At 45.2% G+C, this 18,679-nt stretch overlaps 1 protein-coding gene across 1 annotated transcript; it reads right to left on the reverse strand.

Moving 5' to 3' along the window:
- Positions 1–16,408: 16,408 nt before the first annotated feature.
- LOC144682429 (putative histone H2B 4) lies at positions 16,409–18,389 on the reverse strand. Its single transcript, XM_078544836.1, has 2 exons — positions 18,292–18,389; positions 16,409–16,658 (listed from the first exon to the last, which is right to left on the reverse strand). Exons 1-2 carry the CDS (start codon positions 18,387–18,389, stop codon positions 16,409–16,411), a joined length of 348 nt encoding a protein of 115 aa, XP_078400962.1.
- Between the last annotated feature and the right edge of the window lie 290 nt (positions 18,390–18,679).

Raw genomic sequence — 18,679 nt, forward strand, 5'->3', positions numbered from 1 at the left:
GGGAGCGAGAAATGCAACTGCTGCCTGGGGCCTACCCTTTCAGGATTGTAATTTTTAAATATTTTTCCTGCGAGCCTGGACCCAGGAAAATTGTTTTATATTAGTTTTTAAATCTACTCCGTGGGGCCAACTAGTGCTGGCAGGAGCATTCCTTCTAACCTTCTCATCCATGGCTGCTTTCCCCTGCGTTCCAGCTCGATGAGCTGACTACTTTAATTGGCAAGGTAGTAGCTACCCTCAACATGGCTGCTGCCTACAGTACCAAGCAGGCAACTCCCACCTCCTGGAGGGGCTTGACACTCTCATTGGATGCCGAACTTGCCCCTGGACAATTAGGCCATTAGCATTTAAAAATAGCATTGCGAGAGCAACACAGCTCAGGTTTGGGGTCAGGACCCAGGAGGTGTCAGATTCCTGACCTTGCATTGAAAATCTAGCTACCTGAGCTCCTTGCATTTATTGTTGGAGGTAAGGGTGAGTTTAACAGTAACTATCCTGCATTTCAATGAAATTTGTGACAGAGTTTTCCACATTTGACGAGAAGGTCACCCGATGACAAAGTGCTTGTTGTCCTGTTGAAAATCTCCCAGCCTCATGACACTGAAAAATCCTAGGCTTCATCCTTACTATTTGACTGCAGCTGATGTTAGAGCCTGGAGTGTTACTTGATGCATTGGAAAAATGGAAAATATATTTGGGGAAGCAGCAAAAAGATGTTTCCACCTATTGGTGCTTCTGTAATAATAGTTTATTAACACTAGAAATAATTTCATCCAGAAAACTATGTGGCTATGGAAACTGATATAACATCAGATAAAAACGATGGACAATAATCTGAAAAAATGAAAAATGCAGACAGATGCAGGAAAGTTGAATTAGAGTAGACAGCTTCAGCTGAATATGTAGCAGTGGAACCTGTGCAATGGGGCAAATGGTCTCCTGAGTCCTGAGGTGTAATTACTATGATTCTATGGAAATGACAATGGATGAAGTGATAGAGATAAGGGACAAGGTTAGCAAATAACTTATTTAGTTAAAGAAATTAATTGTTGCTAACATATATACAAATAAATAAAATAAAATCAGCCGTGTTAAAAATATAATACAGAAAACATGTTGATGACTACAGTCAGTTGAAGTTACATAATGGAATCTCCCAATAATCATGGAAGTTAATTTCAACCATAAGGTCTAATTTATTTATAGAATACAGTAGAGTATGTGATGTAAACTTTCTATTTTGGATAGAAGAATGCTCGAACATGTAAGCTAATTTGTGAATGTGAACCAATACAGCAACAATATGTTAATAGTGTACAGCTCTGCTATGATCCAGATCTGACTGATAAAGTCATTCAAAGAGCTGAGATAAGGGGAGTGCACAGTAGAAACTGATGATAATAGTTTTCTTTAATTGCTAGCCAATAAAATTAATCACCTGCTATGTCTGGAATGTCGCTACTTGTAGGGCAATAAAAGGGCCTCCTCACTGTACTGTGTTGTAAACCATTGTCTTCCAATAGGCGACTCATCAGGCAGGGAACATTAACTGACGTTGTAAAATTGTAGTCCTTGTGTTATCTACATTTTTCCACAAAAGCTACAGTGATTTACAAAGTCGCCCTTGCCAATTTGGCTGCTAGTCCCAAGACAGGCATCTTGTGTTCTAGTACTCATTTCAGGCCATTAGTTGGAACCATCCTCTCTCCCCGGTGATTCCTTGGGGAAGCAGTACGCTTTACAGTGAAATGAGGAAGGTAACCATCCAGATCATTGACTAGTCACTTGAATTACTTGGTAATGATTTGTTGCATGCTAACAGGGTACAGCTGACCTCATAATTCCTCCATTATAGCTAAGCTGCCGTGCAGGCAGAAGCTCTATGTGTCACCCATGGTTATATTCTGTCTGGCACTTTTAAGATTATGCTGTTTCAGGTTCACTCGAAGGCTACTTTGAGAATGTTTACACTCTCATAAAAGAATGCTGAGGGAGTACTGATCTGGGTTAATTTGAACCATTGCTCCCAGGTCAGTAATTTCCTTACACAGTATATTAGAACAATAAATTAAATCACAGAATCTTAGCTTGGTGTCATGATGTGTGTTTGTGCTCCTCTGCATTCCATGACTCCGGCAGTTATCTACTTTTGCAGTTTACACATCTCGTAGCCCCACTTGAGACTCTTGCAGCTGACACCTTTGAGTATAGATTGAGTTGGCCTAGATACAATACTGACCCTGACAGCACTTGAGAGCATGATTGATCATATATTACTCCTTAGAATTCCACTTTAGTTGTGCAAAAGTCAAGTGTACACCAAGGCAAATCTACAATCTGGGAATCCAAACATGATCCTGAAGGCCACTGCTTGAAACTTCCTGGATTCCCAGGGAGCTGGCTCTGCATATGCCTGTATCCCACTACTATATTATAAAACCAGGGGCACAACCTTTTTAACACAAAGGGATCAATGCAATGCCTCCTCACCATAATAGGTCAAACCATCTATACCAGCTGATTCATATATTTTTATTCCTTTTTTTATATAAAAGAATGTTCTGGCTTCAATTTTTTTTCATCCATGCTACACGAATTTCAAGGGAGGGATTTGATGTTTCTTTTTTAGAATGTGCCGTCTCACCGCTTTTAAGAAAGACATTTCAAATTCATAAGGGGACAATCATTGTCTTTTGGACAGTAGATATTGATTCTGATCTCAGTGGTCATGGCTAACTTTAACTTAAAGGAACAGATGTATCAATACTTGCAGACTGCTAAGTGATAGGTCAGTATGTGTTGGAACGATGCATCCACATAACATGGATCTGTGACCCAAAGCTATGATAAGAAAATACATCACAAGTTTTGTATGGTAACCTAAAGTGTTTTGATCCCGGAACAGACCCAAATTTTTGGTAAGGTCTGGTTAGGGATCAATAAAGTTTTCTTTAAAGTAGACAAGGTTTGAGATTCAAGACACTTGTTCAGTGAATAAAGGCACAAGATTCCGAGGGTTTTGAACAAGCAAAAATAAACTTTACCATACAAGGTTGGAAAGATACAACAATTTACAATATCCATCTTATACTCTAACGTTCAGGGTTAATATGAGGTACATATAAATTAACAGGCAATTTGTGGTCAAACACCACACTGCGCACCAAGACAGAATTTCTTAACAACCCACGCAGGCGTCAATAAACACTGAGTCAACCAATCTTGTGAAACTCTGCCTCTCTCAGGAGAAATTCCCATCTTCAGTTTCAAAGATCTGGCCTTGGAATTCTCTCCAAAGGTCACTTCAACCTGGACAGCCTCAACAACAGCCCAACTCACAGGGTTTCAAGCTGAGATTTGTTACCCGGGATTCCCGTCTGCAAGCAAGCACCAACTCACAAGCACAACTTCAGCTCTTTGGCTGCCCCGAGCAGAACACTACTGATCCAAAGGGTTACCTTCACCCCAACAGCCAGCAACAAGGAGTCACCAACTTTCTGCTGCCTGCTTGGATCTTCAAGGCTTCTCCCAAGTTGTCTTTGATTGTCAGGCCCTCTCCTGAACCCTCTTTGACCGCCAGGGCTTCTCCAAGCTCTCTTCACTTAAAGTCTGCTAACCGCAGCCCTTTTCCTGTTTGGCGCCTCTTTCTCGGCTCTTCTTTTTTTAAACTTCACTGGGACCTCTACCTGTCCCTGTCCCTTGTCTGGGACTCTTCTTTAGGGACCTCTCCCTGTCCTCTGTCTAGAGCCATTATCTCCAGTGGTGCCTCGTTGCCAGTCACATGATCCATGTTTTGCTCCGCTTTCCCTTTCTGCACAGGTGCACTGGGCTCATCCTCCGCCCAAAGAAATTAAAATGCTGAATTGTGCAATGTGCAGCCCACCCCTGGCCTACGCATGTGCAGAAACTCCGAGGTCTGCCAGGGCTTGGAGTTCTTGACTCCTGCCCTTGACTTTAAGGCTTGACTTTCATAACAATATCATATAATTTAAGGCGTCAACCTTACCTCAGTGGTAGTGCATATGACTCTAATTTAGATGGTTGTAGGTTCATGTCTTACTCCTTGGACTTGACATAATCTAGGTGGACATTCCAGTACAGTAACCGAGGGAGTGTCACACTGTTGGAGGTGCGATCTATCAAATGAGGTGTTAAACTTAGGCCCTAATCTGCTTTCTCAGATGGATACAACATATCCAATGGTACCATTCAAAGAAGAACAGGTTATGTTATCTCATTGTCGCTTGTTGGACCTTATTATGCACAGTGGTGATTGCTGCGTTTTCAATCTTGCAACAGTGACTACCCTCTAAAAGTGCTTATTTAATTGCTGCAAGATATGCTGCGTTCATTATGATTATATCATACACAAGTATGAGAAACAGCCACTGTTTGCTTTTACACTCATGTTAAAAAAAATCCCAAGACATTTTTCAAGTAGATGCAAGGACAACAGATGCTGAGTGGGAAGTGTGAGATTGGGAGGGAAGACAAAAAGCTTGATCAAAGAAATAATATTGAGTTCTTTAAGGGTGTTAAGGAGGGCAGTTTAGGGAAGGAGTTCCATAGGTAGGATGAAAGTGGCGGAATGTTTGACCACCAATTATAAAAGAAGAATTTGAATTTATTTGAGACCTTCCATGACCTCAGGGTGTCCCAAAATACTTTACGGCCAATTAAATACCTATGAATGTTTGTAAAGGGAGGGTCATGTCTGACGAATCTTTTGAAGAAGTGACTAAAGTAGTGGGCGTGGGAATAGTCTATGATGCTATTTATATGTTCTTCCAGAAGGCATTTGACATAAAGTCCCTCATAAGAACCAGTTAAAGTTGAAGCTTATGAAATTGAACGCAAATTATTGACCTGGTTAACAATTGATAGGATGTGAGTAATATTGTACCCACAAGCATCTGCATTAAGGCCTCGGTTATTCACTGTATTCAGTAACGACTTAGATGATAGGATAGAAAACCATGGGGAGGATTTTCCCCTTGTTGGGCGGGTGCGGCGGGAGGGCCCAGGAGCGGCTGAGTAACGCTCCGCTGCACACAATCAGGCCCCAACCGCGATTTCACGCTGGCTGGCCAATTAATGGCTAGCCAGCCTGAAAAGTGTACTGAAACGCTCAGCACTGCCGGGGTGGGGGCGAGAGGAGCACAAGCGCTGGGGTGCGCTCAGGGAAAGCTCCCTGAAGGCACAGAGCTGCCGTAAGGTTGGACAGGCTGCGGAAAATTCATTTTAATTAATTGATTAAAGGGCTTAATAGCCCTCTAAATTGTTGATGGGCACGCTGCCGACTCTTGCGTGTGCCGGCCAACATATCGCACGAGCACGCGATGACGTCAGAAGCTATTTCACGCTTGTGCGTGTTGGGCGCGCGCCTGCACGCCGAGCTGAAAATCCTGCCCCATGTATCTAAATTTGTTGATGGCCCAAAGATAGGCAATGTTGCAAGTAATGTAGATGGAAGCATAAAATTACAGAGATATTGAAAGATTAAGTGTAGTGGAAAACTGTGACAAATAGACTTCAATGTGGGCAAATGTGAAATTATCCGCTTTAGTCTTAATGGTACTTCCTAAATGGTGAAAAGCTAGAAACACTAGATGTCCAAAGCAATTTGGGAGTCCAGGTACAAAGATCATTAAAATGTCATAAACAGGTATAGGAAATAATCAAAAAAGCTAATGGAAGCAGGATTTTAAATATGAAGAGGACCATAATACAAAGGAGTGGAATTCATGCTTCAGTTTTACAAAGTGAGACCACACAGGGAGTATTGTGAGCAAGTCTAGGCATCACACCTTAGGAAGGATATATTGGCTTTGGAAGGTGTAGTAACTGTAGTTTTAAGGAATGTAGTGACTGTAGCTTTAAGACTTATTGTACTGTGTAGTATGACGTGACAGTGTGAACGAATCAGCCCAAGGCAAGGGGAATCTTAGGAGGGAGTTGTGTCTAGTTGTGCTTCTTGATGGAAGCATGTAACTGCTGCTGAAGCCCTGTAAATAAAGGTCACTGTTTCTTATGAGAAACCTGTCTGGAAAATTAAATCCATACAGGGGGAGTGCACTGTAGATTTATAAGAATGATACATAGTCTTTAAGGGTTAAGCCATGATAACAGGTTAAACAAACTAGGGTTGTGTACTCTAGAATTTAGAAGGTTAAGGGGTAATTTGATTGACGTTATCAAAAATATTTAGGGAGAACAGCTAGGGTAGATTTGGAAGTAATAATTTCTGCTAGTTGGGTTCCCTGGGACCAGGTCAGGGGCATAGTCTAAAAAATCAAACCAGCAGGAGTGAAGTTAAGAATGTTTCTTCAAGAAAAGGGTGGTAGAAATTTGGAACTGTCTTCCACGAATGGCAATTGATGCTAGATCAATTGATGCTAGATCAATTGCTAATTTAAAACTGAGATTGATAGATTTTTGTTAACTAAAGTCATTAAATCATGGAGTAAAGGAATATGGGTCTGGATTTCATGGGGAGGCATATTGCTGCCACAACCCACCCCCCCGCCCCACCCTGTGACTGCAACAGTCAGCCGGCACTTAAAAAAAGCCCACCCCACCATGATGGCGTAGTGTTATTGTCGCTGGACTAGTAATCCAGAGGCCCAGGGATTTGCTCTGGGTCCTGGGTTTGAATCCCACCACGGCAGATGGTGGAATTTGAATAAAAATCTGGAATTAAAAGTCTAATGATGACCATGAAACCATTGTCGATTGTTGTAAAAACCCATCTAGTTCATGAATGCCCTTTAGGGAAGGAAATCAGCTGTCCTTACTCCAGACCCACAGAAATGTAGTTGACTCTTAGCTGCCTCTGAAATAGTCTAGCAAGCGATTCAGTTGTATCAAACTGCTACAAAGCCTCAAAAAAGGAATGAAACTGGATGGACCACCTGACCTAGGCACCGCAAACGACAATGGCCCTGTCGACCCTGCAAAGTCCTCCTTACTAACATCTGGGTGTTAGTGCCAAAATTGGGAGAGCTGTCTCATAGACTAGTCAAGCAACAGACTGACATAGTCATCCTCACAGAATCATATCTTACAGATAATGTCCCAGACACCACCATCACCATCCTTGGGTATGTCCTGCCCACTGGCAGGGCAGATCCACCAGAGGTGGTGGCACAGTAGTACACAGTCGGGAGGGAGTTGTCCTTGGAGTCCTCAACATCAACTCTGGACCCCATGAAGCCTCATGGCATCAGGTCAAACATGAGCAAGGAAACCTCCTGCTGATTACCACTTACCATCCTCCCTGCTCCCATGAATCACTGCTCCTCCATGTTGACCTGTTCGCTGTTCGGATGTTTGCTGATGTTCACAATATTCAACACTGTTCGCGACTGGAGCAGTCCATGTCCAAATGCATCAAGCCCTGGACAATATCCAGGCTTGGGCTGACAAGTGACAAGTAACATTTGTGCCACACAAGTGCCAGGCAATGACCATCTCAAACAAGAAAGAATCAAACCATCATCCCTTGACATTCAATGACATTAGCAACACTGAATCCCCCACTATCAACATCCTGGGGTTACCAATGACCAGAAACTTAACTGGACTAGCCATATAAATATTGTGGCTACAAGAGCAGGTCAGAGGCTAGGAATCCTATGATGAGCAACTTACCTCCTGACTCCCCAAAGCTTGTCCACCATCTATAAGTCAGGAGTGTGATGGAATACTCCCCACTTGCTTGGATGAGTACAGCACCCACAATACTCAAGAAGCTTGACACCGTCCAGGACAAAGCAGCCTCCTGATTGACAGCACATCCACAAACATTCACTCCCTCCACCACCGATGCACAGTGGCAGTAGTGTGTACCATCAACCAGATGCACTGCAGGAATTCACCAAGGTTCCCTAGACAGTACCTTCTAAACTGGTGACCGCTACCATCCAGAAGGACAAGGGCAGCAGATGGATGGGAACACCACCACCTGGAAGTTCCCCTCCAAGTCACTCACCATCCTGACTTGGAAATATATTGTCATTCCTTCACTGTTGCTGGGTCAAAACCTGAACTCCCTTCCTAAAAGCACTTTGAGTGTACATACACCACGTGGACTGCAGTGATTCAAGAAGGCAGCTCACCACCACCTTCTCAAGGACAACTAGGGATGGTCGATAAATGCTGGCTCAGCCAGCGAAGCCCACATCCCCTGAAAGAATTAAAAAAACAACGCTGCCAGTGGAATAAGTTTGCAGAGAATGGGACTTCCACTCCTTAGTGAGAGGAAGTCCCACCCTTGGGAGCCAATTAGATTGGCCGGCAGTTCTAACAGTTCCAGTAGCACCAGAACTGAGTAGTGGGCACTGCTGGGATTGCAAGCAGGCCCATGAAGAAGAGAAAATTGATGCTGGAGCCAGTTATGTTGGCCTTTTTAGGGCCGCGAGGAATTGAGCGGTTTAGGGAGGGGGGAAAGGGGGTGGGGGCAGGGGGCAGGTTTTGAACGCCATGTGAGGGGAACAAAGTGTTGGGTAACGTCCTGGGGATTGCGCTTCCATCCCCTGATGCACACAGGACATCCTCCCACCACCTGAATGATGTACCCCTTCCTTAAGAGGTGAGAAGGAAGGGGTTCATCATTCAGGTGGTGGGAGGATGTCCTGTGTGCATCAGGGGATGGAGGCGCAATCCCAGGACGTTACCCAACACTTTGTTCCCCTAACACTTCTGTATAAAAAAAGGCCTGCCCACTCTTGCCCTTGTCAATTGTATTATGGCGTGGGAATATTCTAGCTAATCAGCTTGGTAACAAGCTCAATTGGCCATTAATTATTTAGCTGAAAATAGCAGGTGGGCTTTCAATTTTGGCTCCCACCCACCTATCATATTGTGGGGGAAAGATCAGGGGTGTACAGGAAAGTGGTGGACTTGCAGCCACTTGTATTCTACATGCCGCCCCCCCCCACCCCCAACCACTGAATACACACTAGCAGGGGATATAAAATCCAGCCGGTGAAGTCACAGATCAGCCATGATCTCATTGAATGATGGGATAGGCTCAAGAGAACAAACGGTCTACTCTTCTTCCTATGTTCTTGTTGCCCTTGTAGTTAGTGTTGTAATACAGGATATGTAGCAGCCATTTTGTGCACACCAAGCTCCCACAAACAGCTAATCTGAACACTTGTTTTAGCAATGTCGGTTGAGAGATAAGTAATGGTCAGGGCACTGGAGAGAATGGCCCTCCTCTTCTTTAAATAGTGCCATTAGATCTCTTACATCCACCTGAGAGGACAGGCAGAATTTTTATTTATTGTTGCATCCAAAGAATATAATTCCCTAAATACTGGAGGGATGTCTGTCTGGATTGTTTGCTTAAATGCCTGAATTTTTGAACCAAATCCCTTGTGACATGAAAGCAGAAGTGTTACCACTGAACCACAGCTGACACCTTTGCTGTAGGGGGATGGCCGAACAGAAGGCTGGCATCAGATGAACAAATGGTCAGAAATTCAGTGCAATTTGTATCATTATGCTGTATGTTAGCAAAGAAAAAAGCAAGTTTGTGTAACATTATTTGTAAGAAGGTGGTTCACTTTTAATAAACGCATTGACAATTGACTGGATGGTACAGTATTGGTGTAGTTAATTGGTGCACTGCCCTATACCAGCTAAACTGACAGCATAAAGTCCCCTCTCTGTTGATTGTGAGGGTACTAATTGAAGTAACTTGTAGCAGTCTCTACCAAATCCCTGATCAGGGTCATGGCTCAAATCCATGGTTGGATTTTTTGGTGCAACAGCAGCGTCGCAGAGATGGAACTAAAGCTGATGGCAAAGGCCTTCCCATCCTGACCGCCATTTGCGCAGTGATGACCTGCTAGCCAGTCAATTAACAGCCAGTAGGTCAAGTCACCGATGACTCTGCTTCTGGAAGTGGAACTTGAGACGGTGGCTGCGTCCTCACCTGACGCGTAATAAGATGATGGCTGCATATTTAAGGGATCCTAGTATCTAAGCCTTGAACAAAGTTGTGTTCAGCGGAAAACCTGCAGTTTGTGAGCAGCCCTCAGGAGCCTGACACTATTAATTCTCTATTGAAGACCACCCCTCATCTGCCGGAGACCACCCCCGCACTTCAATCTGAGACCACCTCCTTTTCAGCCTGCAGCCACCCTCTGCTCAGCCTGAGGCAACCGCCTCTTCACCCTGAAACCAGCCTCTCCTCAACCAAAGGAACCCCATCTGCCTGAGACCAAGGAGCCCCCGTCAGCCCCAGACATGCAGCTGCCACCGATCCAGCCAACTAGAATCCAGTTTTTGGGCATGTCAAAAGTCAAAACCTGGGTGGCCCCATGCTTCAGTGATGACTCCCTGCAAATTCTCTTCTAGACTGCTCAGGCAACACGGGAGGTCCTCTTCCTCAGGGACTGGGGAAGGAGACCTACCCGCCTAAACAAGCAAACCTGAATAAAGGTCACAGAGGAGTTGAGCAGCCATGGTGTCATCATCAAGGGAACATGGCTGGAGTGCCACAAGCACGTCAACAACCTTCTTCGCTCTGCTTGGATAAGTGATAAACCTCAGTCTCCATGAGGGGTCCAGCAAGCAGGGAGGTGTGAAGTTGCAGATGATGGTGATGGGGAGTCCACCATGTTGATGACAATAGGGGTGGCAGCAGCATCTCCTGGGAAAGGAATGGCTGCAGCTCTGTCAGGGGACACAAGCTTGGCACTGCCGGATCATCCAAGATTGCTCCAGAGTGGTCTAATGCCACATGCATGGCATTGGTCACAGACACTGCAATAACTGTGCAAAGCGATTAAGCATCTTGCTTGTTCTAGTGAAGCAACTAACATCACTTTCCTGTGCCTCCACAGGAGAAGAGGGCCCAGAATACCGGGGAGTGGACACAGGTCAGTGACAGCGTTCCACTCATCGCAATCCTATTGTAAAGTCTGTTATAAAGGATGCGATAACAGGACACTTAGAAAATATCAACAGGATTAGGCAAAGTCAACATGGATTTATAAAAGGGAAATCAAGTTTGACAAACCTACTGGAGTTTTTTGAGGACGTAACTAGCAAAATAGATAAGGGAGAACCAGTGGATGTGGTGTATTTGGATTTTCGGAAAGCTTTTGATAAAGTCCCACACAAGAGGTTAGTGTGCAAAATTAAAGCACATGCGATTGAGGGTAATATTCGGCATGGATTAGGAATTGGTTAACAGATGGGAAACAGATGGTAGGAATAAATGGGTCTTTTTCAGAGTGGCAGGCAGTGACCAGTGGGGTACCACAGGGATCAGTGTTGGGCCCCAGCTATTCACAATATATATCAATGATTTGGTTGAGGGAACCAAATGTAATATTTCCAAGTTTGCTGACGATGCAAAACTAGGTGGAATGTGAGTGGTGAGAAGGATGTTAAGAGGCTTCAAGGTGATTTAGACAGGTTGAATGAGTGGGCAAATACATGGCAGATGCAGTATAATGTGGATAAGTGTGAAGTTATCCACTTTGGTAGGAAAAACAGAATGGCAGAATATTATTTAAATGGTGATAGATTGATAAATGTTGATGCACAAAGGACCTGGGTGCCCTTGTACTCCAGTCACTGAAAGCAAGCATGCAGGTGCAGCAAGCAGTTGAGAAGGCAAATGGTATTTTGGCCTTCATTGTATGGGGATTTGAGTACAGAGGCAAGGATGTCTTACTGCAGCTGTACAGGGCCTTGGTGTAGTAACTTGATGTATTGTCCCTCCCTCCTGTCAATCACTCATCATGTGATGGGATTACAGGGGCTTCGAGCAATAAACTTACTGCATGGGTAATCCTGTGGGCGGGACTTCTGACGGAGAGATCATGTCTAGCATCCAAGCACCTCTACATGTCCCCTAAATAAAGTTTAGCCTTTTTTTCACCAAACCTGCTGCTCCATCAAGTTATTATATTTGGCAATGAGGATAAAACTGACTTCTGCTTGTATTTCACCCTGGTTGATGTGAGTAAAACAAAGTTGAACAATACTTACCAGTCATGCCGCTGTTTGGAAGAATTGATTCATGCGATGCTAACATTGAAGATTGGAGTCAGTATGTTGAGCGACTCGGGTTCTATTTCGTTGCGATCGAGATTACTGCTGAAGAAAAACGTAAAGCTATCCTGCTGAGTGCATGCAGCAGCAAAACATGTAACCTGATTCAAAACCTGACTGCCCTGAACGCATCCAGTTTTAAGTCGTACAGCGAGTTAGCAGAAGTCGAGAAATCGTGCTTTCAGCCCAAACCATCTGTGATCATGCAGCACTTCAAGTTTAATTTGAGAGCTCGTGCCCCGGGAGGGTCCCTTGCTACCTTTGTGGTGAATCTGAAACAGTTAACTGAATGCTGTGAGCTCGGGGATGCCTTGAATGATATGCTGCAGGACAAACTTTTATGCGGAGTCAAGGACAATGTCATACAGCGTCGCTTGTTAGCCGAATCTGACATCAATTTCAAGTACGCCCTGGAACTTTCTCTTGCTGTGGAAAGTCCCGTGGAAGATTTGCTGGCTTTGCAGCATGTGGATAATGGCGTCATACTCCATGTTGGGCAGGAACCTGCCGCTGAGTGTGGCGCAAAAAATAGAACAGGAGATTTTTAACGTGATTCTATGCCCACTACACAAAGACTTAGGAAGCCTAATGATAATATGTCAGCTTATAAGATAAGCATTTGCTACAGATGAGGAGGAAATCATGAAGCAGACGTTTGTAGATTCAAAGAGACAGAATGCAATTATTGTCATGGCAAACGTCACCTGGTTCGGCAGTGCAGAACAAAGGGTAGGCAAACAGCAAAACAATAAATGAATCTGATTCAGCTAACTGATACAGCAAAAGCTGAGGCTTCTAAGACTGATGTATACTCTCTGTATCACGTGATTGCTGTTAAATCTGAGCCCATTACAGTGAAAGTGCAAGTGAACGGCAAGCAACTACAGATGGAGGTGGATACCGGTGCTTCAACTACTGTTGTTGGAGAGCACATGTTCAAGTACCGCAGTGAAGGGAGTCAGCCATTGACATTGGAGCAGACGCCCGCCAAGCTGAGGATTTACATTGGGGAATCTATTCAGGTCAAAGGCATTGCTGCTGTCCCAGTCTGCTACAAAAAACAGCCCAACTGCCTGTGATAATCAGAATGGGGGAGGGGCCTAGCCTTTTGGATCGAGATTGGCTGCAGAAAATAAAACTTGACTGGGCAGTAATATTAGATTTGAATTCCAGAGCTCTTGAAGAAATATGAGATTGTTTTTCAAGATGAATTGGGAAAACTGAAGGGCATGGAAGCTAAAACGCACGTCGATCCCCAGGCAACACCACGTTTCTTCAAGGCCAGGCCTTACTAAGATAAAAAGTGGAAGCAGAGTTGTGCAGGTTGGAAAACCTGGGAATAATTCAGCCTGTCCAGTTTTCTGAGTGGGCCGCACCCATCGTCCCAGTTATCAAACCAGGTCAGACTATACGTATAGGCAGTGACTACAAACTGACAGTTAACAAAGCAGCAAAGTTAGACAAATGCCCCATTCCTAGAATCAATGATTTGTATGCCAAGTTAGCAGGAGGCAAGTCATATACAAAACTAGACATGACTCAAGCCTATCAACAATCAGAATTGGATGGCACGTCAAGAGAACACATGACAATTAATATCCATAAATGCCTCTTCCAGTACACCTGATTTACATTTTGGAGTTTTATCAGCATGTGGTATTTATCAGCCAAGCGTGGAGACTCTCCTGCAGGGACTTCTTCATGTGGTCGTGTACTTAGATGACGTTCTCATCACTGAACTGACCGGAGCTGGACATTTAGCCAACCCTGAGGAAATGCTGAGAAGATTTATGGAAACAGGTGTGCTTTTGAAGTGAGAAAAATGCACATTTCAAGAATTGGAGGTAATCTATACCTAGCTCACAGAGTGGACGTTATGGGGATGCGTCCTGTTGAAGACAAGGTCCAAGCAATTAAAGATGCACCATCACCTCTAATGTGACAGAGCTTAAATCTATCCTAGGTATGATTAATTACTATAGCCATTTTTTACCTAATCTGTCCATTGTACTACATTTGTTGTGAAGGAAGAACCACCGCCGGTCACGGGGGTTCACAGCAAGAAAAAGCCTTTGTAACAGTGAAGAAACTGCTTCGTTCATCATGCTTGTTGGTACATTATGACCCATCTAAAGAGCTAGTGTTGACATGTGATGTGGGCATTGCTCACTAAGCCTGCATTTATTGCCCACCCCTAATTACCCTTGTTCATAGGGCATTTAAGAGTCAACTACAAAAATGTGGTCTGGAGTCACATATAGGCCAGACCATGTAAGGACTTCCCTAAAGGGCATTAGTGGATAATAGATATATTACAACAATCGGCAATAGTTTCATGGTCATCATCAGACTTTTATCAAATTCTACCACCTGCTGTGGTGGGGTTCAAACCCAGGTCCCCAGAGAATTACCCTAGATCTCTGGAATACTAGTCACTGACAATACCACTATGCCACCACCTCCCATGTGGGCTATCACATCAAACGGATGACAGATCAGAAAGACCCATTGGCTACGTTTCAAAAACACTTTCCCAAGCTGAAAAGGGGCTACTGTCAGTTGGAAAAAGGATTGTCATTTGTATTTGGTGTCAGGAAGTTTCACCAATACCTACACGGGTGACATTTTAGAATTGTGTCTGACCATAAACCGCTGACAGGTTTGTTTGGCGAAGACAAAGCTATTCTGCCTATAGCTTCTGCGAGAATCCAAACTTTGATCTTTGACACTATCAACTTATGAGTACACTTTCATGTGACTAGGGACTGTATTCAGTAGAGTTTAGAAGAATGAGAGGAGATCTCACTGAAACATATAAAATTCTTACAGGACTGGACAGACTGAATGCAGGGATGATGTTTCCTCTGGATGGGGGAGTTTAGAAAGAGGGGTCACAATCTCAGGATACGGGGTAGACCATTTAGGACTGAAATGGGGAGAAATTACTTCACCCAGAGGGTGGTGAAACTGTTGAATTCCCTACCACAGAAGGCTGTGGAGGCCAAGTCATTGAATATATTTAAGAAGGAAATAGATTTATAGACTGTAAAGGCATCAAGGGGTATGAGTATGGTGTTGAGTTAGAGGATCAGCCATGATCATACTGAATGGCGGAGCAGGCTTGAAGCAAATGGCCTACTCCTGCTCCTATTTTCTATGTTTCTATCCTGATCCCAATAGAGGAGGAGCCAGAGGTGGCAGGATGCCAGGTCAGCCACTCCATTGCAGATGGTGAGTCTGCAGTGCCATCAGTGAGGGTGAGTTGTCTTAGAAAAAGGCACGTGGCATGCATCAGGTGACCATGGTGGTTGGATATGCCTTCCAGGTAACAGACATAACTTTGAGCTGATTCTGTGGGCTACAGTCTGGGGGGTCAAGTGGGCCTAATCAGTCGGTTCTCTCACACAAGTCAATCGCAGTACCAGAGAGGGGGACATTTGTCCACCTCTGAGGAGGGGTAGGGGACCTCAGAGGATTTAGAGTCACATCACCCCCCCTCCACCCTCCACACCCACCTTGCAGCAGCTCAGATATCATCACCTGGGCGGGTGAGGAGTAGATTTGGGTTCACAACTTGGTTCAAGCATCACACATGCCTGACCAACTGTCAGAGTTGTAGTAGACAAAGGTCACCGACTCATGGAGGAATGTGGGAGGCCAGGCCCATGCTGACCCCCAGGATGATGACCTGACTCTTGAGTCACCTGTGAGGTGTCAGATGCTGGAAATTTAGTGTAAAGTGTGTGAAGATCTGGAGGAGCTTCAAGAGTATCTGTACCTTGGCTCAGATAGTAGAAGAGTTGATCCAGTTCTGCAATCTCCATTTTGTCTGCACACTTGGTCTTCTCCACGGAGAGACTGGCAACTCTCTCAGAGAACCACATCCAGGAGATCAGTCAGTGGCTGCTAGAGATGCCCGCAGATCTGCTTGCCGTGCCTTGTTCCTGAGCTCAAGGGATCAGTGGCAAGGCAAGTGGGATACAAGGTGCTTCCAAGCCTCAGGAAGCCAGAGGACGGCTGCCAAGATGATACCAGGCCATGGGCAGCAAGATCAGCAGTCTGCCTCTAATTAGCTGGCAGCAAATTGGAAGCGCACATAGGAACACTTATAAGGCATTTAAGAAAACACTGTCAGTGCACTTGGGCCTCACAGGTGTTCATAAAAGTGATTATCAGCCAGTGCGCAATTATTATTTTAATAAATGTTTAATTAGGTTTATAAACATCTTAATGCAGTGTTGGCCTTCTGGTAATGCAAGAGTGGGATGTGTTGTCCCAGTGGCTGACTGGGAGCGACTATGGCTTGTGTCTTTTTATAATCTTTAGAGTGATTGACCTAAATGGAGTTGGTGCATTTGGTGACTACTTTGGTGCCTTCGGAGATGGTGTGTTTGGCCAGTTCCCCTGGCAGCATGAGGCGGACAGCGCTCTGGATCTCCCCGGCCGAGATGGTACAGCGCTTATTGTAGTGAATGAGGTGCGAAGCCTTGGAGGTGATGCGCTCAAAAATGTCGACAATGAAGGAATTCATAACACTCATGGCCTTGGACAAGATCCTGGTGAAAGGGCGGACCTGGGTCAGCACCCTGTATACATAAATAGAATAGCTCTGCTTGCGAGATTTCCTCTACCTCTTGGGCGACTTCTTGGTGACTTTAGTCAGTGATTGCTTCGACGCCTTGCAGGACATACCGCCCATAGCCACAGCAGCCACCTCATGCATTCCACTCGACTCGGACTAACTCAAGTGGGATCATCATTTGCAATTGCAGAAACAACAAGTGTCAGTGGGCAAGCGGGTCTGGGCTTCCAGCAGAGGTGAGTGGCTTTTGTGTGCTTGGAATGTGGTCATTATTTGTCTAGATGGATGACGTGTTAAGGACCAAGAGAAACGAGTGAGGATAAGTGTCTCCCGAGCCTCTCTTGCAGCCAGATCTTTGTGCCTCTAAGTGGCCCCTCATTCTATCAGGATGCTGTGCCTTGCCTTTAGCTTCCTCATCAGCCTCCTCGTCTGAGGATGCCTCATGCTCCACTATACCTTCAACGGTCAGGCCCACCCCCTCCGCAGCACTAGGCTGTGAAAAGCACAACAAACCACTGCTATCAGGAGACCCTTGCTGGGGCATATCGAAGAGAACCACCCAATCAATCCAGGCACTTTGATCTCATTTTGAGGGGACCAATGGTTGGCTTGATGATCGATATCTCCCGTTATTGTGTTCCTCTGCCTCAGCCCTAGACTCCCTTATTTGTGTTATCAGTCATCTCTTTAGTGGATAACTCTTGTTAGCAAGTATCCATCCTTGCACGTGCTTGGGGAGGACCGAGATGCTGTGGCAACTGGAACTGCTGGAGAATGTTCGTGTCATGACTGCACTCCCAGGGTAATGAGCACATATCTGCAGGATCCACTGGTGATGTTACAGGTGAGTTGGGTGTTGAGGGAATGAAATCCCTTTCGGTTGATGAAGGCCAATGGCTGGCCTGCAGGAGCCTTGAAGGTCACATGCATGCAGTCTATGAGACCTCACACTTGGAAGAATCCAGCCATGTGCCCAAGATCCTGGTTCTCTCGGCCTGACTGTCCACACTGGTTCCGAACTTGATGTACTGATTGGCCCTACTGAAGAGGACATATGACATTACCTTGATGCTCTAATGTGCAGCTGATTAGGAGATACTGTACATGTCTCCAATGGGCTCCTGGAATGAGCCAGTGGCTTAACAATTCGGGTCCAGTGGCCTTGAGGGCCACTGGAACTGGATGACCACTAATGCAATCAGAGCTCAATTCCTCCTTTTTATGTCTTGGATAAATGAGTTCATTGGCCAACCTAACTCTAACTGCACACCTTCCTATATTCTCTTCAGTTGCTGCTTGCAATCAATAACCGGGAGAGACTGTTGCAAGAGAAAACAGTGGTGGTTTATTGAGACATAGGGCAGAGTAACAGATCATACATGCTCACTCAGAAACCCCCAGAACTAGACTTACAGTTCCCAGTTGCCCATGCTGTACATTGATTCGTCAGTGCTGTCACATGATCAGTACACTTGCATTCTCTTAAAGGGACAGGGTATCTCACTTTACCACATTCCTCCATCATGATGTTCATATCAGCCAAGGCCTCTTGGGAACAGGCGCAGTCTTCGGTGATGCTGTTGCTCTGACATTGATTGTCTGTACACCCTGGCCACTGGGTACCCTTATCTCCTTACCGATCTCTATGCCTGTACCCATCTGTGGGCTTCTGCTTTTTCCTCGTCACAAGGTTTCCTCTGCAGGTGGAGAGGGAGTAGTTGATGTCTGTTTCCATTGGCCCACTCCTCCCAGATTCTCCTTTTTGCTGGAGGAATCTCCCCTGGAATGCACAGTCCCCATGCCACCTGCACAATGCCCTTTTGTGGGGTGGGGTGGGGTGGGTGGGGGGGTGTGTGGCGGGGTGGGCGGTGGGGGGGGAGCGGGGGGGTACCTATCCTGTGGTTCCGGGAATGTCATCCAGTCCTAACCCCCTTTTTAAACCCTTCTAACAATGAGCCCCCTGAGAGGAGGACTAGCTCAAGGGAGTGTGGGATAGTTGGGGTCATTAGGGAATGCTCAAGCCAA

The sequence above is a fragment of the Cetorhinus maximus genome, chromosome 7 (genome assembly GCF_964194155.1).
Source record: "Cetorhinus maximus chromosome 7, sCetMax3.hap1.1, whole genome shotgun sequence".
In the NCBI taxonomy this organism is placed as follows: domain Eukaryota; kingdom Metazoa; phylum Chordata; class Chondrichthyes; order Lamniformes; family Cetorhinidae; genus Cetorhinus; species Cetorhinus maximus.

What these genes read in the sequence shown, in the direction of transcription:
- LOC144682429 (XM_078544836.1), bottom strand. Translation starts at nt 18,389, where the DNA reads ATGGAAACAGACATCAACTACTCCCTCTCCACCTGCAGAGGAAACCTT. An exon ending in GGGTACAGGCATAGAGATCG is followed by an intron (nt 16,659 to 18,291) that starts GTAAGGAGATAA and finishes TTATGTATACAG; the next exon opens with GGTGCTGACCCAGGTCCGCC.